Source organism: Sorex araneus, chromosome 2, assembly GCF_027595985.1.
Source record: "Sorex araneus isolate mSorAra2 chromosome 2, mSorAra2.pri, whole genome shotgun sequence".
NCBI classification, from domain to species: Eukaryota; Metazoa; Chordata; class Mammalia; order Eulipotyphla; family Soricidae; genus Sorex; species Sorex araneus.
In genome coordinates this window covers 47,683,904-47,709,050 of record NC_073303.1, presented here as the reverse complement: position 1 = coordinate 47,709,050, position 25,147 = coordinate 47,683,904, and the positions used below count along the sequence as shown (strand labels likewise).

The window sequence follows — 25,147 nt, the reverse complement described above, 5'->3', positions numbered from 1 at the left end:
CCAACAGTGGTTGCTTTTGTTCTTTTGGATGTGTGCCAGTCTCTGTGGTGTGAAGTGGTATCTCATGGTTGTTTTGATCTGCATCTCCCTGATGATTAGTGATGGATAGCATTTTTTCATGTACCTTTTAGCCATTCTTATCTCTTCCTTGGAAAAGTTCCTGTTCATTTCTTCGGCCCATTTTCTGATGGGGTTGGATGTTTTCTTCTCGTAGAGTTCAACCAGTGCTTTATATACCCTTGATATCAATCCCTTATTGGATGGGTATTGGGTGAATATCCTTTCCCATTATGTAGATTGCCTTTGTTTTCTGGTCACTGTGTCTTTTGCGGTGCAGAAGCTTCTTAGTTTAATATAGTCCCATTTGTTTGTTTCTACTTGATTGACAAATCACAGTTTCATCTAATAAAATAAATATAGAAATACTCATTTACTTTAGAAATATGACTATTGATGCTGAAATTTGACCAAAAACATTGTAAGAGCAGAAAATTACATAACATTATCTCATGAACATATATGTAGGGTTCTCGAACAAAGGATATAAGTATTTTTGCTTTGAAACTTTATATTTATCTTGAAATTATGTTGAAAAAACATAAAATTTATCCTCAAGCATTTTAAAGTATACTGTTAGTATTCACATTGTGTAACAGATCACTATAATTTCTTTCAACTACTAATTGTAGTTTTTACAGTAGTACAAATACTATTTCACATTTGTAGTACTGCTATATCATGCCCACTGAGAGAATGCAGACATCCCTTCCCTGTTGTCCAGATTCTCCACATCTCCAACACGTCCCCTTCTTCCCTTGACATCTGTGGATCACACTTCTCTTGATCTCAGGGATGTGTCCAATAGTAATTTTCTAATCCCTTGCTGTATCTCTTTATACTCAGCATATCAGCCAAGTCATCTGTCTGGTACTTGTCTCTTTTTAGTGTGTCTTCCTTCAGTTCTATCCCAGCTGCACAAACTTCTCATAGTGCAGCAAATCCGTTTTATATGTAAATCGGAATTTCTTTATCCACTCCTGTGTTGTCAGGCACTTGGGTTTTTTCCGGAACTTGACTGTTGTAAGTAATGCCCAGATGAGCAATGCAAGGCAAGTACTGTACCTGCTATACTATTGCTCAGCCCCCATTCTAGTAATTTTTTTTAAGAAGTCTAGAAACTTTTTCTCAAAGAGGCTGAACAAGACCACCAGCATTTGCCACCAGCACTTAATTCTGGACTTTTTGATATATAAGCCATTCTTACCCATGTGACATGATAGATAGCACATTGTTCTGTAGTAACCGTTGATAATCACTGAAGGTGAACACTTATGTGTGTACCTGTTGGCTATCTTTATGTGTTCTCTGAGGAAGCGTTAATCTCCTTCCCCCATATTGTATGGGCTTGTTTCTTTGTTACTGGGCTTTGAGAGCACTTTTTGTATCATGGACATTAGTCTTTGATGTAAGGTTTGTAAAAATTTTCTTTCAAAGTGTTTTTTTTTTCTATGTCAGAATCCAACTTTTAATGATAATGTTGAGTAATGGAGGCAATAGAAATAATTAATAAAAACTTTTAAAATGAAAAACTAGAACAGAGAGATAGTGTAGAAGTTAAAGCACTGACTTGCACATGACTGACCCCATTTTGACCCCTACAACCACCTGGTTCCCTAAAATCCACCAGTGACCTTAAGCACAGAGACTTATGTCCCCCCACACAATAATATTAAGAGAAATGGCACAATTGACATATAGCAAAGCTAATTTTCTGAGAATACAAAATTGCAGACTATTTATGAGATAAAACGAAATGTATTTAAATAGGAACTCTTTAAAATATAGGGATATCAGGGAGATGCAAATCAAAGCAACAACAAGATATCTCACATCACAGACTGGCACACATTCAAAAGAACAGAAAAGAAACAGTGCTGGCATGGATATGGGGGGAAAAAAGGGACTCTCTTTCACTATTGGTGGGAATGCCGACTGGTCCAGCCTTTCTGGATAACAATATGTACATTCCTTCAAAAACTAAAAATTGAGCTTCCATATGACCCCGCAATACCACTTCTGGGAATATGTCCCAAGGGTTCAAAAAAGCATAGAAATGACATCTGTACCTATATGTTCATTGCAGCACTGTTCGCAATAGCCAAAATCTGGAAACAACCCGAGTGCCCGAGAACAGACAGGTGGTCAAAGAAATTTATTTTTGGCCTCATTCCCTTCTTAGTGCCAAAGCTTTTTAGTTTTTGATATAAAGCCATTTGTTTATTTCTGCTTTGGTTATCTTTGCCAGTGGTGTACTATCATTGGAAGACTCCGAGGTCAATATCTTGGAGAGTTGTGCCTGTGTTTTCCTCAGTATATTTTATAGAAACAGGTCTTGTATCAGGTGTAGGATGACATTACTTTGTCCTCTCCCCCCTTGCCACAAGGAGCTTGTCCCGGTTTTTCCCGGAGTTTAGGCTTACCCCAGTCTCACCCATCAAGGTGTTCCCGAATCTCTCCCATCCCTTTGTTTAGCTGTAATCACTTCTCTATGCTCTCTTCCCCAAAAAGAGTTAATCAGCTTCTCCCCCTAATCTGACTCTGCTAATTTGTAAGGTCAGACCTTCCTAGGATACTGAATTTATATTATAAGTTAATATTACCTTTCTCCTCTCTTTATGCCTTTTGATTAATTTACTTTAAAGCAATGTCCTTTTTGTATAGACACAAGAAGACAATGTTACGCATTTGTAACTTGGGACTTCATTGGCTTTGAATATTATTTTTTCCCGGGTATCTGCTTTCTCCACTTAAGCCTCAGCTGCCCTCAGTTCCTAGCACCTCAAAAGCAGGGTCCCGACGAGGGATAGGACAGATCCAGGGCAAGCGGTGAGTTATGTGCTACCCTGGCATCGAGATGGGCCTGGCCAAAGTGCCTAATTCTTAACTATCAGTTAAGAGCTTGATCTTAGACAAATGCTGTCATGATCCAAAAGTAATGACGAGACTAGGACCCTGCTAGGGATAGGAAAGACTGATCTGGTGTGAGCACTATAGTCTGAGATCGAGATGGCCCCAGGAGAGCAATTCTATAAGCTTTAATGCATTTCTTATTGTGTTCATACAAAATGATTAATATTATGAATGCTTATGTGTTTGCTGGATGAGGAGAGAAGAAACACACTCAAGGGACTCCGCCCTTGGGTGGATCCTCCTGCTGAAAGAGAATCAGTCCTAGGAGAAGCATCCCCTGAGGGAAAGGAACCTCAACCCTATTGATTGTGAGCACACCTATGTGTACGCCCAAACCCCCTCATGCAAGGGGGATTTAACGAGACTGGAAGAGTGGGTTGGGGGGGCGAGATCCAAAGAGAGATCTAGAGCCGGGAGAGAAGCAGAGAGAATGAAATAAACTGATCGAGCAACCAGTTTGGCCTTCCTCCTTCCGTCGCCTGCCCTTGACCAACAGTCACACACTGCGGTTCCAGAGCACCGAACATGGGCTGTGAGACAGAGCCGCCTGGAGAGCCCGCGAGTGCACATGCCCATAGGCGTGCCTTAGTTTTTACAATCAGGGTCTTTAATTTTGAATTGACTTTTGTGTATGTGTGAGAAAGGAGTCTAATTTTTTCTTTTTAGTAGGGCTATTAAGTTTCTCCAGTATTCCCCATTTGTTAAGGAGGCTCTCCTTGCTCACTTTCTGTATCTAGCCCCTTTGTCAAAGTAAACTGCCTATAATTTAAGTATTTATCTCTAATCTCTCCATTCTAATCCATCAGAGTTAGATAGAAGTGGTGGAAGAAGTCATGCTGAGTGAAGTAAGAAAGTAAAAGACAAATAACCAGGTCTCAGAGTCTGTCTTTATTTTAGCGCCATGTGGTTTCATCAGTGTGGCTTAGTTGTAGAAACTGAAGTCTGGGAATGCAGCAACTCCCATTTTCTTTTTTCTTAGGATAACTTTGGCTGTTCTTAGAAGTTTTATGGTTCCATACAGATTTCTCTAAACTTGTTTCCAAAGTAAAGAAATTCTTTCTAAGTGGTAGATAATACAGGGTTTTAGGAATTAAAGAATATAAAGATGTGTCACATGTATTAGGTATTCAGTAAAGTGACTGTTATTAAAAATAATTAATTTTAGTGTCTAGAATAGTTTCATGCAGTTTGCAGATAGAGATCAACTGGTGATGGTCACAATAAAGTTGCACTTCCTAATAATTTTAGTAAATGTAAGTTACTTTTTTTTTTTTTTTTTGGCCACACACAGAAGTGCTCAGAGCTTACTCCTGGCTCTGCACTCACAGATCACTCCTGGTGGGCTTAGGGGACTGTATAGGGTGCCTGGGACTAGACCTGGGTCAGCACTCACAAGACAAGCACCCTACCCACTGTACTACCTCTCCAGCCCCTTAAATTGCTTTCTGTTGTGTATTCTTTCTTTCAAGAGATTTTAAATACATGGGATTAATCAGATTGTACTTAATTTTAAATTTTTATATCATACTTGGTAATTACAAAGAAAATGAGTAGTTAATTAATAGCAATTCTAAAGCGCTGCATGTCTTAAGGGTTTCCTCCCATTCTTTCTATATTTTCTATATTTTTCTTTCAAAATGTACTGTTTCTAAAACAGTGATTGTTTTTTTTGTTATTAACTGATAATGTAACCATGATCATAATTAGTTTGACACTTAATTAGATTACTATGTAAGTACTTTATAATTATATTGGGTGATACAGTGATTATTGCTGCCTATTTCAACTGCTTTCTGCTGTAATGAGTCTAGAAAGGAGAAAAATGCCTCAAAAATATACTGTCCTATCAGACGTTTCACATCAGATAACTATTCCACAGAGATGGAATCTTAGTATTGGAAATCTAAGGCATCTTCTTTAATAAAGCCAGCCAGATAATGATGGTGATGGTGGTGATGATGTCACTGTAATAGCAACATCACTGTTACTGTCACTGTCATCCCGTTGCTCATCGATTTGCTCGAGCGGGCACCAGTAACATTTCCATTGTGAGACTTGTTACTGTTTTTGGCGTATCGAATACGCCACTGGGAGCTTGCCAGGCTCTGCCTTGTGGGCGAAATACTCTAGGTAGCTTGCCGGGCTCTCCGAGAGGGATGGAAGAATCGAACCCTGGTCGGCCGCATGTAAGGCAAACGCCCTACCTGCTGTGCTATCGCTCCAGTCCATAGCAACATCTTCTGCAGAAATTAAATGAAGGTTCCTCCTGAGGAGGTTCTTCTCCCTGTTCCTTTAAACCTGTGTCTTTTAAACAGGAAATGCCATGAAATACTGGTCAATCATTGACACAAACATTTCAAAAGTATCTTATGTTTTTTCCTGTTCTAGCAACTTCACTGTGCGGTGGTTGGAAGTGAAAATGCCAAGCGTTACTTTGAAGCAGTTCAAGGATCGAAAGAGCACCAAGGAGAGCTTTTTGGGGTCAAGAACCTCTTCAAATTGAGATCCCAAGGGTCTTGTCTTACAAAGGATATCTTGGAGGTGTGAAAGTTTTGGGGGGTTTTTGATAGTGTTTTAAAAATGATTTTGTACCTCAGGAAACTTGAAAGACAAGTGTTGATGATTTTCATCAAATATTTTTGTTTTTATTTGTAAAAATACTTAGAGCTTCTGCTTACTTTTAGATGAATTAAAAAATGAATTAATTATTCCTCTAAGATTTTCCTATCCATAGTTACAATTAATATACATGTAATTAGAAAGTGTAAACTAGATAGTGTGATCTCAAAGGGCATTTTCCGGCTAGCATAGAGAACTTTATTATTTAGAAAACAGCTGTTGAGTCAGGAACTAAAAAAGGGAATTTTCTAAATAAACAAAAGTATAAAATATGTTTTGATTTAAAGTCACCAAATACTCTCTAAAATGCAGTCATATGTCTCATGCAGTTTTTTGTTTTCTGTCCCCAGTAAATATCCCACAGTAATATTTCAAACCTCCCAGTTGTGTTCATCCTCGGCATACAGATGTTTCTTGTTCTTTAATAATAGTATTCTTTATGTCCTCAAGCCTTACAGGTCCTTGAATATATCAATTTCAAATACTAAGGATATTAATCTACTTTTTCATTGATACTGATATAGCAATTCTGGAATTTTTTTTTTTTTGCTTTTTGGGTCACACCCAATGATGCACAGAGCTCACTCCTGGCTCTGCACTCAGGAATTACCCCTTGGCAGTGCTCAGGGGACCATATGGGATGCTGGGAATCAAACCCAGGTCGGCCTTGTGCAAGATAAACGCCCTACCCTCTGTGCTATCGCTTCAGCCCCTGGAATATTTTTTGAAACTTTCTCATAGAGATGTCTCTGGAAAGTTAAGGAGATTTGCTTCCAGATCTTACAATAAAGCTTGAATATACTTTATTTGGTGAACACAGTAAAAACATTCAAGTGTCCTAAAACGTATACCATTTTAGTGGGAGATGGAAAAGAGTATTTGCATGATGTAGCATCATGTAACATGTAAGCATGTGTTACGCAGGCTCAGAAGCACCTGTGAGCAAGCACTGATGATTGAGGAAGAGGAAAGTATCTATGTTTGGATTCTGTGACTGTTGTTACTCTTACAACACATCAACATGCATACTATGGATTCTGAGTCCTGCAGGATGCCCACTGGCAGTCTCCCATTGTCTTGTGTTGGATGTGCTATTTTGTTCATGAATATTCTTTCCCATTTCTCTTCTCTAATCAGTAACACTTATTGCCTATGTCTAGGAGATCTTACCTCCTTCTTAGAGTACTGTTCAACATGCTACCATATAGTCATGTTTCTAATTTTAAGTCATTGTTATTAATGTGTATTAAAATTATATTATTTACTTTGTGCGGGTCATTCTTCAAGTAATTCAGTCCTCCATTTTATCAGAAGGGCCAGTATTTTTGTTTAAAAAAAGTTCAGGTAAGATACACTGTGACAGGCTATTATATTAAAAGTTCTCTTATTCTCCAGTTATCTCCAGTATGTCTTATTCTTTCATGGGGCATGGAGGGTGGGGTTACTTATTAATAAGTGCACCCTCTGTTAATAATGAAGAGGGCTCTGTTATTAATAAACACCTACCACTTCTTGTCAGGGCCATTGTCATTAAATTTTTATTTTGAATTAAAATTATTATCAAAAAGAATGCAAAATTATTCAGGTCTGTATAGATTTATGCTATTTTTGACCCCTATTTTAAAAATATTTAGATCCTGTATAAAGGAAGCAAATATAAGATTAAAGAAATATTCCACTTTCTAGGATAGTTTTAACTTGTAAAATTTGTAGGAAATCCCTGAAAAAAAAATTAAGTTGTATAAGTTGGAATTTGTGGAACACTTAGTTTGATGATTTCTAAATAATTTAATTCCTTTTTGCTTTCTACTTTCTGTTATCTCTACCATGGCTTCCCTTCAGCAATTAATAGTGAAAATTCATTTCAGAAATCAGAGCTTATGCTAAATATCAGGTGGTATTTATGGAGCTAAATTTAAGAAATGACTAAAACAAAAATTCTTTCTTCAAACAATGTAAATTATATTTAGGGACAGACAGATAATAAAAGATATTTAAGTGAAACATGTAGTATGTTATGATAGAATACTGGAGGGAAAATAGAGCTTATGGAATAGAAATGAGTTTGGAGAGTTAATATACAGTATAGAATTATAGCCAGGGATACTGCATTGCAGACTTTATGATTAAGAAACTAGATTTTTAATGTTCTCACTATGAAAATTGATTTTTTAAAAGAGTTAAGTTTAAAAAACAAGTGATATGGTAGTCATTGTTAAATCCACAATAGAAATTCTTTGCAGCATATAAATGTATGTACCACCTGTCCCCATCTCTTGCCTCTTGGTGCCCCCTCAGTGCTCTTAGCTGAGTGTCCCAAGGGGCCCGAAGCATTTACTTTGAAAATATATATGCCTCTTGGAGAGTCCGACAAGCTACTGAGAGTATCCCGCCTATAAGGAAGAGCCTGGCAAGCTCCCCGTGGCGTATTGGATATGCCAAATACAGTAACAATAATAGGTCTCATTCCCCTGACCCTGAAAGAGCCTCCAGTCGTTGGGAAAGATGAGTAAGGAGAGGCTGCTAAAATCTCAGGGCTGGGATGAATGGAAATGTTACTGGCGCCCACTCAAGTAAATCGATGAACAATGGGATGACAGAGATACAGTGATATAAATGTATAAAATCATCATGTTATGTACTTTAAACTTGTACCATGTTGTATGTAAATTATTTCTCTATTAAAAAAAAAAAAGAAGAGGAATGGCACTAGGAAGAGCCTTAAGGAAATTGCACTGCAGTTCTGGAAGGGGCAGCTAGGTGGGATTCCCTGTGCGATGGCCAGTGGTCCTTTGAGAGACACGGCAGCTGTGTCAGAGGGGGATGCTGAGGCTTTGAAACACAAATATGCCCAGATTTCATCAAGTACAGAGGTCAGGGGTGGGATTGAGTAAGAGAGAGGGCCAGAGACATGACAGGAAGACATGACTTGATCGAGCACACACATCCCGATATGTACCCGTGTCCAGTGTGGAGAGGGTGACCACCACTGGTCTATCACTTTGACTCTCACTGCTGGTCTGCGGACTGATGCCAGTGCACAGTGTCAAGAAAGCTGAGCTGTAGTCTAGACTATTGAAAATCAGACTGAAAGTGTAGAGCCAAGTAAGAGGCCAGCGAGGAGAGACGCTGCAGTAGGGACCCAGCCTTGTGGCACTGGCAGGATTTGCTCGTGATAAAGTTTAGAAGGTATGAGAAAAAAGTACTAGGAAGGATGCCAGGGAGGTTGACTCTCACTGCTGGTCTGCGGACTGTCAGACAGGATAGATGCCAGTGCACAGCGGGTAGGGCATTTGCCTTGCACACGGCCGACCCAGGTTTGATTCCCAGCATCCCGTATGGTTGTCCCCCCCACACCCCCTGCCCTGAGCACCTCCAGGAGTGATTCCTGAGTGCATGAACAAGGAGTAACCCCTGTGCATCGCCGAGTGTGACCAAAAAATTAAAAAAAAAAAGAATAGGCCTTTTCATTTTGATACCTGCCTCTTCAGAGGAATCAATGTATTTTAATTAACACCATGTTGGCTAGAATGTTAAATTCCCAGTCCACATTATTTGTGGAGTTGAAGTCTTTCTTCTATGCCCTTACTGTCATCTTATTACACAGGTTTGGTTTTGATGGATAAGTTTACTGAAAAAGCAAATTATTTTCTCTCTCCTGCTAGATCACTTAATGAAGTTTGCTGCAAAGTACTATTAATTTTATATCCGAGAAGAGTAAATGTGAACCCAAAAGCATTTCATGTTCCCTGTGTCTTTCCACTGCACAACTCTTCTGCCCGACGATCCAGGGGGTTCAAGGAGGCTCTGGAAACTACCTTAGTTCCTTGACTAACAGACTGGAAAATAACATTCAGAGTGAAGTGCGAGCTGCGCGCTGTCATTCTTGCTTTGCTCCACGTATAGAACACCATTGCTCCTGACCCGACTGTTCTCACACTGTGCTCTCCATTTGCGTTCTGAATAGAGAGAAGGCCGGGTGGAAGCAGGCGTGCTGACGGCCACGACATGGCTGAGAGAGGAGCCTCAAGTACATCAGCTGGAAAAGGTAAGCAGCTTTTTAATATGTAGATCAGAACTTCTAGGAAACAAGGACTGTGACCACTTTAATTTCTCTTTATTTTTCCTCTTCTCTTTCTCAGTGTGAAAAGAAAGTCTTTTATCTCACTCATATGTGGGTGATATCAAGGGAAACAAATCAAGGGATTATACAATATCCAGTAACAACAGATCCTTACACTCTGACAGCAGAACTGACATTACCGAGGACCTGGGAGAAAGAGCCGGAAAGGCCCTTTCTCCCAGGTCCTGTTCTGTCGTAGATGGCTGGGAGCGTCTTGGTGGTGGATGTGATACTATAACATTAAACCCCCTAGAACAAATATTTCTACTTATGTAAATCCTTGTTACAGCAATTTAAAACTATTTTAAGGAAGTCAGGGACACGTAGAGTACTGCAGCAAAGTGAATAATTTAGATCTGTTTTACATCTGATATTATAAGAAAATCAGGAGTAATCATTAGGCACTGGAATTTTTAACTGTAAGAAGTCGTTGATCCCGGGACCAGACCGATAGTACAGTGGATGGGTCATTTGCTTTGCACACGGCTGACCTGGGTTTGGTCCCTGGAATCCCTTAGGGTCCCCTAAGCACCAGTAGGAGTGATTCCTGACTGTAGAGCCGGGTAAGCTCTGTGCATTGCCAGGAGTGGCCCAAAAACAACAAGCGAGAAAACCAATAAATCCAGAATTAAATGCAATGTATAGGTGACTGACCCAACATGAATAAATAACTTTTTACTAAACAGAAATTGAATGGGAAAATATCTATATGCTTAGTATTAAATCTTGAAGTATCCTGACTCAAGCAGATTTTTATTTGAGTTCCTGATCTTGAACTTTTTAGTAATTTGTTATATCTCATACAGAGCCTATGTTGTTATCATAAGACCTTTTTAAAAATATGCATTTCAGAGCCAGAGAGATAGTTCAGAGGATAAGGCATTTGCTATATTCATGGATGACCAGGTTTTGCTTGCTGACCATTTTCACTGTTTTTGTTACCTAACTTGATAACATAGTATTCTCATTTACTATTTATTTTTTTGAAAGTTAGTCAACTTGAAATGAAAAATACAGTGACTAAAACTGTGATATTAAATCCATCATTTTTAATTCTTTCAGAAAATACTAAATGATGTACACATTCTTCCCAAATTTCATTCTATTTGATAATATATCAGATCTCTTCCAGATTTGATATATTATCTTGACCAATTCTAATGTTTCTGTATTGCTTCTTATGTAGCCTAGCAAGGTAAACTGTGAAGAACCCAGAAATCCAGCGGAACCCACAGAACTATTGGCAAAAGAACCATGTGATCTCTGCAGTGATATTAGCGATGATGAAGCAGGGGGAGACTCAAGAATAAAGAATATTACAAACAAAGCATCTAATTCAAGTAAAGCCCCAGGTCCTCCCGGCCACCCTACTTTACTCCAGTGTGGATTTTCTAAGTTGTTTGAAACACAGTGTAAAGCAGTTAAGGAAAGTGGTGAAAATAATGTCTCTCTTGATGGAAGTTCTGATGAAGAACCTATATCCAGTGGTGTTCATCATCAAGAAAGTTCAGACTCTTACGGTACTTTAAATCATCGAAATTCTGCTGCTATTCTAAATCCAAATGAGGAACATATTTTATTTAAAAATGAGAAAATATTGGAACAGAATACTTCTTCCGAGTCTGATGATGAAAAAAAAATTAAGAATACAGCTGACCTATGTGATTTCCAGAATGCCGCAGAGTCAGATGAAAGTGATATTATTTTCCCCACCCAATTTAGTACAAAAAGATTACCTAAAAATAACCTAGGGTTGAAACCACTTATGGATGAATCTGAAGGTTCTGAAACAGAAAACTCTCCAAAAATAAGAAATGGTGGTAATAGTAGAAACATTGATATCAGAGGAAATGGACTAATTTCAAAACCGTTAAGTTCTGAGAACATGCCTCTGAAATCTCTTGTGAAAAGAAAAAGCACCAGTGATATTAGTGATGAATCTGATGACATTGAAATTTCCTCCAAGTCAAGAGTAAGAAAGCAAAGAAGAATTGATGTCTTAAGGCCTAAGAGAAACAGGGAAAACAAAAGGGACCCTAAAACAAAGAAAACAGACCAACTATCTGCAACAAATGTATATTGCCATTCTCAGACTATTGATGATTTTGTGTCTTCAGATGATGATTTATCTGTCAACCACATCCATTTCTCTGAACAGAGCCAAAGACCAAAAACTGTAAAAGAAAGAATAAATTTCTCTTCAAAATTGCCCACCCATAAGAAAAATACCACTTTGCTATCAAGAAAAGCATTGAAAATTTCAAATAAGACAGTTGTTAATCAAGAACAAGTGTGTGAATCAATGGACAAACTTTTAGGTAACTACAGAGAAATTTGAAACTTTTCCTTTGCTACTTGTTTTGTGCAATCAGTTTCTCAATTTCTGTTTCAAATTCTCCAGACATAGATAAGGAAGTGGGCATGTGGCAGGACCAGAGAGATAAGGAACTTTATCTATCCCAGGAGCTTTTATGTCTCACAGCTTTTGTACTAATTTGTATATCACACAAATATGTATCACTGGATACTGTAGTTTCATCTATTTTTTAAAAAAATTTATTCCAACCTATTCTATTCCTTTATCTTTCCTTTCATTTTTTTTTCTTTCATCAGCCATTTTTGCAGTTCTCAAATTTTGCCTCTTGCTATGAACCCTCATATCAGTCTGACATGTTCCTCTGCCCACCTTAGGGCCCTCCAGCGAGTAATTAGTGCCTTAGATGATGTTAAACCTGAGATTTAATGGTTTAATGTTTAAGACGAAAGTCACTGTTTGGCTCACTTTAGGAAGCACAAATATAATCATTCTTGCTTCTCTGTGAACTTGGTCAATGTGTTAGTGCTTCAGAGGGTGATGGTGATCACACTGCCTACACCCTCTGCACAGCCACACCCCGTTCAGGGGGTGGGGCTGCAGTAGTCACCTATACATTGGAGGGTTTCTTGTTTGATTAAAGAAGGTAGACTGGGGGGGGGGGGGGTAATGGTGCTAAGAAATTTACCTTTCAAAGGGGAAGGGGGCCAGCAGGTCAAATGAGGTTAAGAATCTCTGTTAGACGATAGCATTTTTCATAAGTGGTCACTGGTTATAGCAAAATTTAGAGTAGCAAAGGTATTTTCTACTTCTCATTTTAAAAAAAATTTAATTGAGAAAGCTTCTGTTGGGAGAATATTCCCTACGTTTATTCTTGCTTACCATGCAGTTCTTGAGAGAATACAGAAAAAAGTAATGCTTACTTTATTTACCAGGTTTAGGTTTTTGTTTTTGTACAAAACAAAATTTTATTTCCCCCCTTTTTATTGAAGTGCTATAAATTACATAATTAAAAAGTTTTTCGTGCTTGGGTTTCAGTCATACTGTTCCAACACCCATCACTTCACCTGTGTACATTTCCCACCAGTAAGTCCCCAGTTTCCCTCCTGTCACCCCCCCCCCCACACACACACACACATCTTGCCTCTATGGCAGGCATTTGTCTCTCTCTCCTCCCTTCTTCTTTCTCTCTCCATCCCTCCCCCCTATATATGCCCCTCTCCCTCTCTCTCTGAGTCTCTCTCTCCCTCTCTCTCTGGGCCTCTCTCTCCCTCTCCCTCTCTCTGGGCCTCTCTCTCCCTCTCCCTCTCTCTGGGTCTCTCTCTCCCTCTCCCTCTCTCTGGGTCTCTCTCTCCCTCTCCCTCTCTCTCTCTGAGAATCTCTCTCTCCCTCTCCCTCTCTCTGGGCCTCTCTCACTCTCCCTCTCTCTCTGGGCCTCTCTTGCTCTCCCTCTCTCTCTGGGTCTCTCTCTCCCTCTCCCTCTCTCTCTGGGCCTCCCTCTCCCTCTCCCTCTCTCTCTGGGTCTCTCTCTCTCTCTCCCTCTCTGGGCTTCTCTCTCCCTCTACCTCTCTCTGAGAATCTCTCTCCCTCTCTCTGGGCCTCTCTCTCCCTCTCCCTGTCTCTGGGCCTCTCTCTCCCTCTCCCTCTCTCTCTGGGTCTCTCTCTCCCTCTCCCTCTCTCTCTCTGAGAATCTCTCTCTCCCTCTCCCTCTCTCTGGGCCTCTCTCGCTCTCCCTCTCTCTCTGGGTCTCTCTCTCCCTCTCCTTCTCCCTCTCTCTGGGCCTCTCTCTCCCTCTCTCTGGGCCTCTCTCTCCCTCTCCCTCTCTCTGGGCCTCTCTCTCCCTCTCCCTCTCTCTGGGCCTCTCTCTCCCTCTCCCTCTCTCTCTGGGTCTCTCTCTCCCTCTCCCTCTCTCTCTGGGCCTCTCTCTCCCTCTCCCTCTCTCTCTGAGTCTCTCTCTCCCTCTCCCTCTCTCTGGGCCTATCTCCCACTCTCCCTCTCTCTGGGCCTCTCTCTCCCTCTCCCTCTCTCTCTGGGCCTCTCTCTCCCTCTCCCTCTCTCTCTGCGTCTCTCTCTCCTTCTCCCTCTCTCTGGGTCTCTCTCTCCCTCTCCCTCTCTCTCTGGGCCTCTCTCTCCCTCTCCCTCTCTCTCTGGGCCTCTCTCTCCCTCTCTCTCTCTCTGGGCCTCTCTCTCCCTCTCCCTCTCTCTCTCCCCCTCCCCTCCCCCACCATTGTGGCATTGTGGTTTGCAATACAGGTGCTGAAAGGTCATCACATATATCACTTTACCTCATTTCAGCCTCAATTCTTGTCTAGGGGGTTAGTTTCCAACTGTCACTGTCGCAGTAATCCCTTCTCTGTCCTTACTCGCCCCCTGCCCCCAGCCGCCACAGTTGTCCTGGTCTTCATTTCTTTGGATATTAGTCTCATAATCATAATATGTTTTCTTACATCATTCTATGTCTGTCCCTCTCCATCTGACTCATTTCTCTCAGCACGATAGTCTCCATGTCCATCCACGTAGGAGCAAATTTCATGACCTCATTTTTCCTGGTAGCTGCATAGTGTTCAGTTTGTGTATAGGTATACCATAGTTTCTTTATCCAGTCATCTGTTCTCAGGCATGTATTGTTATTGGTGGATTGTCCTCGCTGTGAAGGATCCAGGCCAGGTGATTTTGGGTGTTCTCAAGGACTTTGGATTTGCTGTGTAGTTCCCATGGAAGAAGTCTGAGACAGTCTGGAAGATTGCTTCCCTACTCCACCACCTCCTGAGAATCTCTCTAGTGATTTAAACATTATTTAAAAAAAAATGCATGACATCACTGAAATCTGAGCAAGGATATTTGATATAGAAAGTTTGATCATTGTATTTGTCTGTTTTTACAAATAGGGCTTTCTTGTGTGGGTATCAGAAGTCTTCTTTAAGACTACATATGGGGTTGATGAGATCGCACATGGGCTAGTACCTGGCTGGTTCTGTGCCCAGTACCACAAGGCGTCGATACGCACCCATGCAGGGAGTGGCTGGGTGTCACCCCAGAGACCCCGGAACACTGGGGTGGCACCCCAGGGCCGAGCAGCTCTGCATCCTATCGCCCAGCATTGAATCACCAGCCAGGTTGTCTGAATATGACCATGGTGATCCCTGGGCCCCCTGAGTATCATTTGAGATCCCCCCAAAGTTAACATTTTTGTTGTACTGTTGGCACAAAGTACTTGATTGTCCTTTGATTTGTCTTCTGTTTTTAGACTTGAGGTGTGAGGAATTTTTGCATAAACCTTTTTTAAGGGATCAGCTGAGGTTTTTTTGGGTTTTGTTTGTTTGTTCTTGCTTTTTGGGTTACACCCAATGATGCTCAGGGTTACTCCTGGCTCTGCACTACACAGGAATTACTCCTGGGAGACCCTAGGGGATGCCAGGGATTGAACCCGGCTTGGCTGCATGCAAGGCAAACACCCTATCTGCTGTACTACCACTCTGGCTCCCAGCTGAGTTGTTTTTTTTGTTTGTTTGTTTTTTGCTGCCTTTTAAAATTGTACAATAGGTCATTTGTGAAACTTACACTATTTTGAATAACGTACTAGAGACTTGAGAATCTTTTCTACTGGAAGATCTCCTTTTGAAGGCCTTGAAATGGCTTCCATATATGCAGTCAGGTATTTGAAAATTCCAGGAGAGTGTTGTTTTAGTTGCACTTTTAGTCTTCTTTTTGAGGACATTTTGTTTCTGTGTGATTGGCAGTCCTCACTGAAGACTTTCCAGACCAAAAGTGTTGAAGATTGCTGAAGATTATACTAGCTTCACTGTCAGAGCTGTTTGAAGAAGACTTTGACAAACCTCAGATCTAGCCCTCTCTTTTATGACCACAATTTGAAAGAAAACTTTAGGTGCCTAGAAGCAAAGCAATCTAAAATTTTTTTAAGTAAATATTTTTTAAACTCTCAGGTAAAAGCCTTTTTCCCCATTTTCTTAAAGATTTTATCTTTTTTTTTTTTAATTTTTTATTGAGTCACCATGTGGAAAGTTACAAAGTTTTCAGGTTTAAATCTCAGTTATACAATGCTCGAATACCCATCCCTTCACCAGTGCTCATATTCCACCACCAAGAATCCCAGTATAGCTCTACCCCACCCCCTCACACCCCAAAGATTTTATCTTGAGTATCCTTGGGCTTATGTACAAAAATAAAGACAAAATACCAGTTAAAATGAACAAAACTACCTAAACCACATGTGCCTGCTCCATCACTCTGATCAAGATGAAGCTAGCGCTGCTCTTTAGGTGAAAGATTTTTAACTTTAAAAAGTTTTTTGCTTGTTTTATTTTGGAGCCATACCCTGTGGTGCTCAGGGCTTCCTCCTGTCTCCCTGCTCGGGAATCACCACTCTCAGTGCTGGGACTCCAGCCGGGGTCAGCCGTAAGCAAGGCCAGTGCCTAGACAACCCTTGCACCATTCTCTTTGGCTCCAAAGAAAAAGTCTGAAAATTATTTCCTAATCTCAGTAGTTCACATTAAAATTCTTTCCAGGTGACCCTAAACCAAGGTTTCTCCTCGGCAGCGATGGCCCTGGGCATTGTTGGCTGGAAGGGTCCAAGGGCAGGAGTGGCCATGCAGGGTGGTGCGCCAGGTGCCTTGGGTCGTATCTTGGGTAGTGATTTTGTTCCCTTTCCAGGGGTTGCTCTGTAATTTTTTTTAATGAGATAATGATGGTAGGTCGTATAAGTTTGGGGACCTTTGACATATGCCAACATATTGAACTCTTTGTGTATATGTATTTTAATATTACAATATTGACATACAGATTGAATATTTTTTTTTCTTTTTGGGTCACACCCAGCGATGCACAGGGGTTACTCCTGGCTCTGCACTCAGGAATTACTCCTGGCAGTGCTTGGGGGACCATATGGGATGATGCCGGGGATCGAACCCGGGTCGGCCGCATGCAAGGCAAATGCCCTACCCGCTGTGCTATCGCTCTGGCCCCACAAATTGAATATTTTTCTAGGAAATTTAAAGTAAAATTAGCACCACTTCTAGCAATATTTTTTGGGAGAGGAGGTTTGGGGCACTCCTGGAGACTCTTGGCTCTGCACGCAGAAATTTCTTCTGGACATGGTCAGTGGACCGTATGGGATACCAGGGATAAAACCTCGATTAGGTGCATGCAGGGTGAGTGCCCTACCTAGTAAACTGTCTCCAGCTCTGCCAGCAGTTTTTAAGTATACATGAACAAATGCTGCTTTTGTTGCAGAGGTGGATCACAGCCCGTGGTGCTCAGGTACCCTGTTGATGCTCAAGGATCACTCCCGGGATGCCAAGGATCAAGCCCTGCTTCCTACATGCAAAACACATGTTTAGTCCTTTTAAGCTATCTCTCTGACCCGTGCTGGTTCTTGTTTTGTTTGGTTTTGGGGCCACACCCAGAAGTTCTCAGAGCTTACCTGTGCTCAGGAGTCACTTCTGGCAAGGCTCAGGGAGCTGTATGGGGGTGTAGGAGATCAAATCCCACTGTCACGCGCAGTGCAAGCACCCTGTGCACCGCACTCTCTGTCCCCACATTGCTTCCTAACAGCACACCACGTAATAAACATTGATTATCTCTAATCATCTCCTAGATGGTGTTCAGGAAGTAGCTTACGTTCACTCAAACCAGAATGTGATCGGATCAAGCAAAGCTGAAAATCACATGAGCCATTTGGCTGTGCGTGATGTATTTGAATTGAAGCAATTTTCTCAGCTTCCTGCTAATATAGCTATTTGTACTTCTAAGGTAAGAAAATATGAGGTAATATCTTTCATTTTCAGTTCATTTCACAGAGTTGCTTTAAAAGTCTTCTAGGTTCTTCATTTTAAAATGCTAATAAAACTGTGACACCATTTGGTGCAGTGTAGTTACTGAAGATGTTTTGTATTACAAGATTGATCTCTATCTGAATGCCTAATAATGTTGAATTACTTAACAGTTTCCTTTAAAAGTTTGCAAGAAATGAGGAATCTGAGAAGTTTGTACTATTAAATAAGAACTAAAACCAATGCTATGCATCTTGTAAAAGCAAAGTGTATGACCTTGGAGATTCCCTCATATTTATTTATTTTTATTTCTTTAATGAATCACCGTGAGGTGCAGTTGCAGATGTACAAACTTCTGTGGTTACATTCCAGTCATACAGTGATCGAGTACCTATCCCTCCACCAGTGCCTGTTCCCCACCACTAATGTTCCCTGTATCCCTCCTGACACACCTCCCACCCGCCCGTTCCCCTCGGTGGCAGGCACATTCTCTTTTACTCTGTCTCCTATCAGGTGTCATGGTTTGCAGTACGGGTACTAAGTGGCCATCATATTCGGTCCACAATTATGTGTACATTCAGCACACATCTCCCATCCTGAGCAAGCCCTCCAAGTCTTACTTACTTGGTGGTCCGTTCTCCATCTGAGTTGCTTCTTCCCCCAGCAAGTGAAGCCGCATTCCAAGCCGTGGAGCAGTCAACCTGGTCCTTATCCCTACTATCCTTGAGTGTTAGTCTCCCATTATGTTACTTTATATTCCACAAATGAGTGCAGTCATTCTATGTCTGTCCCTCTCTCTCTCTCTGACTCATTTTAATTAGCATGATACTCTCCTTGTCAATCCACTTATATGCAAATTTCATGACTTCTTCTTTTTTAACAGCTGCATAGTATTACATTGTATACCAAAGTTTCTTCAACAGTTGTCTGTTCTCAGGCACTGGGGTTTTTCCCAGATTCTGGCTATAGTGAATAGTGCTACAATAAACATACAAGTGCAGATATCATTTCTACTGTACTTTTTTGCCTCTCTTGGATATATTCCCCGGAGTGGTATTGCTGGGGCAAATGGGAGCTCAATTTCTAATTTTTTGAGAATCGTCCATATTGTTTTCCAGAAGGGCTGAATCAGTCGGCATTCCCACCAGCAATGGAGGAGAGTCCCTTTCTTCCCACATCCTCGCCAACACCGGTTGCTTTTGTTCTTTTGGATATGGGCCAAGTCATTGCTGTGTGAGATAATAAATCATTGTTGTTTTGATCTGCATTTCCCTGATGATTAGTGATGAAGAGCATTTTTTCAAGTGCCTTTTGGACATTCGGATTTCTCCTTTGAGAAAGTTTCTGTTTGCCGCCCTATTTTCTGATGGGGTTGGATGTTTTCTTCTAGAGTTCAACCAGTGCCGTGTATACCCTTTATATCAACCCCTTATCAGATGAGTATTGGGTGAATATCCTTTCCCATTCTGTAGATTGTCTTTGTTTTCTGGTCACTGTCTCTTTTGAGGATCAGAAGCTTCTAATTTTAAGATAGTCCCATTTGTTTATCTATGTTTCCACTTGCTTGGTCAGTGGCACATCATCTTTGAAGATACCTTTAGCTTCAATGTCGTGGAGAGTTTTTTCAAACCTTTTCTTCAATGTACCTGATGGACTCTGGTCTGATGTTGAGGTCTTTAATCAATTTTGATCTGACTTATGTACATGGTGTTAGGTAAAGGTCTGCGCCCATTTTTTTTTTTTTTTGCATGTAGCTGTCCAGTTTTGCCAGCACCATTTGTGAAAGAGGCTTTCCTCGTTCTACTTCACATTTCTTGCTCCCTTGTCAAAGATTAGATGATCATGTATTTGAGGGTGTGTGTCAGGATATTCAACCCTGTTCCATTGGGTCTGCAGCTCTGTCTTTGTTCCAATACCATTCTGTCTTAATTATTACAGCTTTGTAGTAGAGCTTGAGGTTGGGGAAGGTGATGCCCCCATCTTTTGATTCCCAATAATTGCTTTGGGTATTCATGGGCACTCATTGTCCCTTATGAATTTCATGAGTGTTTGAGCAATTTCTTTGAAGAGTGTCGTGGGTATCCTTATCAGGATCACATTGAATCTGTATAATGTTTTGGGGAGTATTGCCCTTTTGACAATGTTAATTCTCCCACTCCATGAACACGGGATGTGTTTCCATTTCCTTGTATTCTTTTTTTATTTCTTGAAGTAGTGTTTTGTAGTTTTCTTTGTACAGGCCTTTACCTCCTTGGTTAAACTGATATTGAGGTATTTGATTTTCTGAGGAATGATTGTGAACGGGATTGCTTTTTTCATATCTCTTTCTTCTCTCTCATTATTTGCATATAGGAAAGCCATGGACTTTTGGGTATTGATTTTATAGCCTGCAACTTTACTATACAAGCCTGTTGTTTCTAGGAGCTTCTTGGTGAGGTTTTAGGGTTCTCTAGATATAGTATCACATCGTCTGCATATAGTGAAAGCTTGATTTCTTCCTTTCCTATCTGGATACCCTTAATATCTTTTTCTTGCCTAATTACTATTGCAAGTACTTCCAGTACTATATTGAATTGAAGTGGTGAGAGTGGGCATCCTTGTCTTGTCCCTGATCTTAGAGGGAAGGCTCTTAGTTTCTCCCCATTGAGGATAATGTTTGCCATAGGCTTGTGACAGATGCCTTTGACTATATTGAGAAAAGTTCCTTCAGTACCCATTTTGGTGAGAGTTTTCATTATAAACGGGTGCTGGATCTTGTCAAATGCTTCTCTGTATCTATTGATGTGTTCATATGGTTTTCATCTTTTCTTTTATTGATATGGTGGATTATGTTGATTGACTTGCGAATCTTTTTTTTGTTTGTTTGCTTTTTGGGTCACACCCGGTGATGCACAGGGATTACTCCTGGCTGTGCACTCAGGAACCACCCCTGGTGGTGCTCAGGGGACCATATGGGATGCTGGGATTCGAACCCGGGTTGGCCGCTTGCAAGGCGAATGCCCTACCCGCTGTGCTATCGCTCCGGCCCCTGACTTGAGAATCTTAAACCATCGTTGCATCCCCAGGATGAATCCCACTTGGTCGTGATGTATGATCTTTTTGATGAGTTGTTGGATTTTATTTGCTAATATTTTGTTGAGGGTCCTCACATTCGTGTTCATCAAGGGTATTGGCCTGCAATTTTCTTTTTTTTTTTTTGTGGTGTCTCTGTTTGCTTTCAGTATTAGTGTGACATGTGCCTCATAGAAACTGTTTGGGAGTGTTTCTGTTTCTTCAATTTCTTGGAAAACCCTGAAAATAACTGACAATTGGTCCTCTTTAAATGTTTGGAAGAATTCGCTAGTGAATCTATCTGGTCCTGGGCTTTTGTTTTGGTGAAGACTTTTGATTACAGTTTCAATTTTCTTGATAGTAATAGGTCTTTTTTTTAGGTATTCCAAATCTTTTTGGTTCAGCCTTGGGAGGCTATAGGAATCCAGGAATTTATCAATTTCTTTAGGTTCTCTTGTTTTGTGGCATACAGACTTTCAAAGTAATCTCTGATGATCTTTTGAATTTCTTTGGTTTCTGTTGTGATGTCCTCCTTTCCATTTCTGATTTGGTTTATTAGGGTTCTCTCTCTCTCTCTCTCTCTCTCTCTCTCTCTCTCTCTCTCTCTCTCTCTCTCTCTCTCTCTCTCTCCTTCGTGAGTCTTGCTAGTGGTTTATCAATCTTGTTTATCTTCTCAAAGAACCAGCTCTTGGTTTCATTGATCTTTTGGAGTGTTTTCTGGGTTTCCATGTCGTTTATTTCTGCTCTAAGTTTTATTATTTCTTTCCTTCTGCTTGGTTTGGGTTCCTTTTGTTGGTCCTTTTCTATATCTTGAGCTGTGAAGTCAGGTTATTTATGTAGGCCCTTTCTTCCTTCCTGAGAAATGCTTGCAGGGCTATAAATTTTCCCCTTAACATGGCTTTTGCTGTGTCCCACAGGTTCTGGTAGCTCGTGTCTTCATTCTCATTTGTTTCCAGGTATCTTCAGTTCTTCCTTGATTTCCTCCTTAGCACACTCATTGTTCAACATTGAGTTTTTTAGTGGCCAGGTGTTGATTTGATTCTCCGGGTCTGTGTGTGATTAACTTCTGTCTTCAATGCATAGTGGTCTGAAATGATAGTTGATACAATTTGTATCTTCCTGATTCTATTGAAGTATGTTTTGTGACCCAGCATGTAGTCTATCTGGAAAATGTTCCATGTGCACTCAAAAAGAATGTGTACTCATTTTGCAGGGGTTGGAAGACCCTGTGTACATCTGTTAGTCATCTCTCTTCTATTTCTTCCTTCAAAGCCAGTACTTTTTTAAAAAAATTTTTATCAGAGAATCACTGTGATGTACAGTTACAAACGTAGGAACTTCTGTGTTTGCATTTCACTCATACAGTGATCGTTTACCCATCCCTCCACCAGTGCCCACTCAACTCCACCAATGATCCCAGTATCCCTCTCACCACCCCCACCCCATCCCCCACCACCCCACCCTGCCTCTGCAGCAGGGCATTCCCTTTTGTTCTCTCTCCTTTTGTATGTTGTAGTTTGCAATAGAGGTATTGAGTGGCCTTCATGTTCGGTCTGTAGTCTACTTTCAGCTTGCATCTTCCAACCCAAATGGGTCCTCCCAACATCCTCTACTTGGTTTTCCCTTCTCTATCTGAGCTGCCTTTTCCCACAGCATGTGAAGCCAGTTTACGGGCTGTGGGGCAGACCTCCTGGTCCTTATATCTACAACTCTTGGGTGTTAGTCTTCCACTCTGTTATTTTATATTCCACAGATGAGTGTGATCTTTCTATGTCTGTCCCTCTCTTTCTGACTCATTTCATGATACTTTCCATGTTGATCCACTTATATGCAAATTTCATGACTTCATCTTTTCTAACAGCTGCATAGTATACCATTGTGTAGATGTACCAAAGTTTCTTTAACCAGTCACCTGTTTTGGGGAAAGCCAATACTTCTTTGCTGAGTTTTAAACTTACTAGTCTGTCCAGAGGTGATAAGGCGGTGTTGAAGTCTCCAACTACTATTGTGTTGCTACCAAAGTCCTCTGGTCTGAAAAGATAGTTGATGCAATTTCTGTCTTCCTAATTCTATTGAACTAAATTTTGTGGATAGCATGTGGTCCATCTGGAAAATGTTCAAGTCCTCCTTGAAGTCTATTAGCAGTTGTTTTAAGTATTTAGCTGGTCCCTCATTCGATGTATATATGTTTAAGAGTGTGATTTCTTCCTTTTTAATAATCCCTTGATTATTTAAAAAAAAATGGCTTTTGCTGTCCCTTCTATTCTTTTTCAGCCTGAAATCTGTGTTGTCAGGTACTAGTATGGCTACCCCAGCTTTTTTGAGGGAGTTGTTTGCTTGCAGAATTGTTTTCCACCCTTTGAGAGTGTGTTTTTTCTGACTGTTCAGATGTGTTTCTTGTAGGCAGGAAATGTTGAGTTCAGTTTTTAATCTATTTTGCCACTCTATGCTTCTTAATTTGTTTATTTAGACATTGAGAGAGATTATTATCACATGGGGTTTTGTGCCATCTTTCTCTAGAGTTTTTATGTGCTTGTGGGGATTTTTCTTGTTGTACAGTAGTCTCTTCAGTCCTTCTTTTAAGCTTGGTTTTGAGTCTACGAAGTTCCTGAGCTGTTGTTTATTCATGAAATATTGTATCATTCCTTCGAGTTTGAGTGAAAGTTTAGCCAGATAAATTATTCTTGGTGAGGTGTTCATTTCATTGTTTTTTCACTATATCCCACCATTGTCTTCGGGCTTGGAGGATTTCCTCTGATAGGTCTGCTGTAAATCTAAGGGGTGCTCCTTTGTATGTGATTTCCTTCTTTGACCTTGCTGCTTGCAGTATTGTTTCTCTCTCTGTGGTGTACATCATTCTGACTATGATATGTTTTGGAGTCTTTTTATTAGGGTCTCTTTAGCTGGTACCCTTCGGCTCCTTTGATCTGGAGGCCTGCCTTCTCCAGCTCTGGGAATGTCTCGGCAATGATAACTTTAACTGTGACTTTTTCGTTGGGGTTGCCTCCCTGTCCTTCTGGTCCTTCAGTGATTCTTATGTTGTTCCTCTTGTATGATTCTTATGTTGTTCCCCTAGGACTCTGACTTGGTTAGAGCTGTTTTGAGGTCTTTTTCCCATTGTATGTTGTTGCCTGTATGCTTTCAGCAACTCATCTTCAAACTCACTGATTCTGCCTTCGACTGTAGCCATTCTACTGTTGAGGGCACTCACTGAATTTTTATTTCATCTACCAAATCCTTTATTAGTGACACTTCTGTTTGTAGCTTCCTTATTTCTGCTCTCATTTCTTCCTGTATTTTCTTGGCTGTGTGGTTCCCCTGTTTCTTTCATGTCCTCCTTTAATTGACTGGATGTCTGTTCCACCATTTCTTTGAGTTTATTGATTATCCTCAGCACTTCATCTCTAAGTTCTTTATTGGAGAGATCGTGTTTGTGGGTCATCCCTGTTGAGGCTTTCCTTCATCCACTCCTCATGGTGGGCATTTGCACTGTCTCTGCATGCTGTTGTGTGAGTGTGGAGGTGCTGCTCTTCAGTCACTGTCAGTGTACCCCTCTCGTTGTGAGAAAAGATTCTGGATGAGCTCGGTCACCATTTTCCCCTTCTAGAACACCACCTTCCTCTTGGTGCTCCTCTGTGACTCAGGTGACGCCTCTGCTGAAGCTCCAGAAGGTGTGTCCTTTTATATTAGGCTTGCTCAGCTTCTTTGTTCACCATTATTTTGGTGAGATTGGAATAGGCTAGTGGACTATTGGCCTAGTGTGATTGGGATAAACAGGATGTTCTCAGAATTAGGTAATGGAGATTGAGGTGTGAGCCCAGAGAGCTGGGAATGGGGAAAATAACTGCGGCCGCACGGTACTTGTGAGAATGGTGGCTGCATCAGTGCTGAGCAGAATTAAAGTCCCATTTCTGATGCAGTCCTAATGCTTGCCGGGATCCCTCTGGCCCAGCTACTCTCGGTAGCTTGCCAGTCTCTCCGAGAGGAACGGAGGAATCGAACCCGGGTTGGCTGCATGCAAGGCAAAATGCCCTACCCACTGTGCTGTTGCTCCAGCCCAAGACATTAGAATAAATGTAATAAAACTGAAATGCTATGCTTTGGGTACTTTTCAGTGTAATCAAAGATTCAGTTCCAAAATACAACTCATAAAAGCATGGTTTCAAGACACAGTTTTGCTGCTATCTTAGAGGTAGGGGTTGAGGAGGTTGTACCTTGCAGGGCTCAGGAAACTGCGTGGTGCCAGAAATCCAACCTGGATCTCCCACATGTGTGTGTTCC

At 40.9% G+C, this 25,147-nt stretch overlaps 1 protein-coding gene across 4 annotated transcripts in view; it reads left to right on the top strand.

The window, feature by feature from the left end:
* The window catches only part of ERCC6L2 (ERCC excision repair 6 like 2), a 133,250-nt gene that overhangs the window by 74,611 nt on the left and 33,492 nt on the right, over positions 1–25,147 (top strand). For all 4 annotated transcript variants that reach the window (XM_055125781.1, XM_055125783.1, XM_055125784.1 and 1 more), the window contains 4 exons: positions 5,359–5,511; positions 9,557–9,637; positions 10,899–12,030; positions 17,641–17,795. In XM_055125781.1, the coding sequence (XP_054981756.1) occupies positions 5,359–5,511; positions 9,557–9,637; positions 10,899–12,030; positions 17,641–17,795 (1,521 nt within the window). The remainder of the gene's footprint in view (positions 1–5,358; positions 5,512–9,556; positions 9,638–10,898; positions 12,031–17,640; positions 17,796–25,147) is intronic.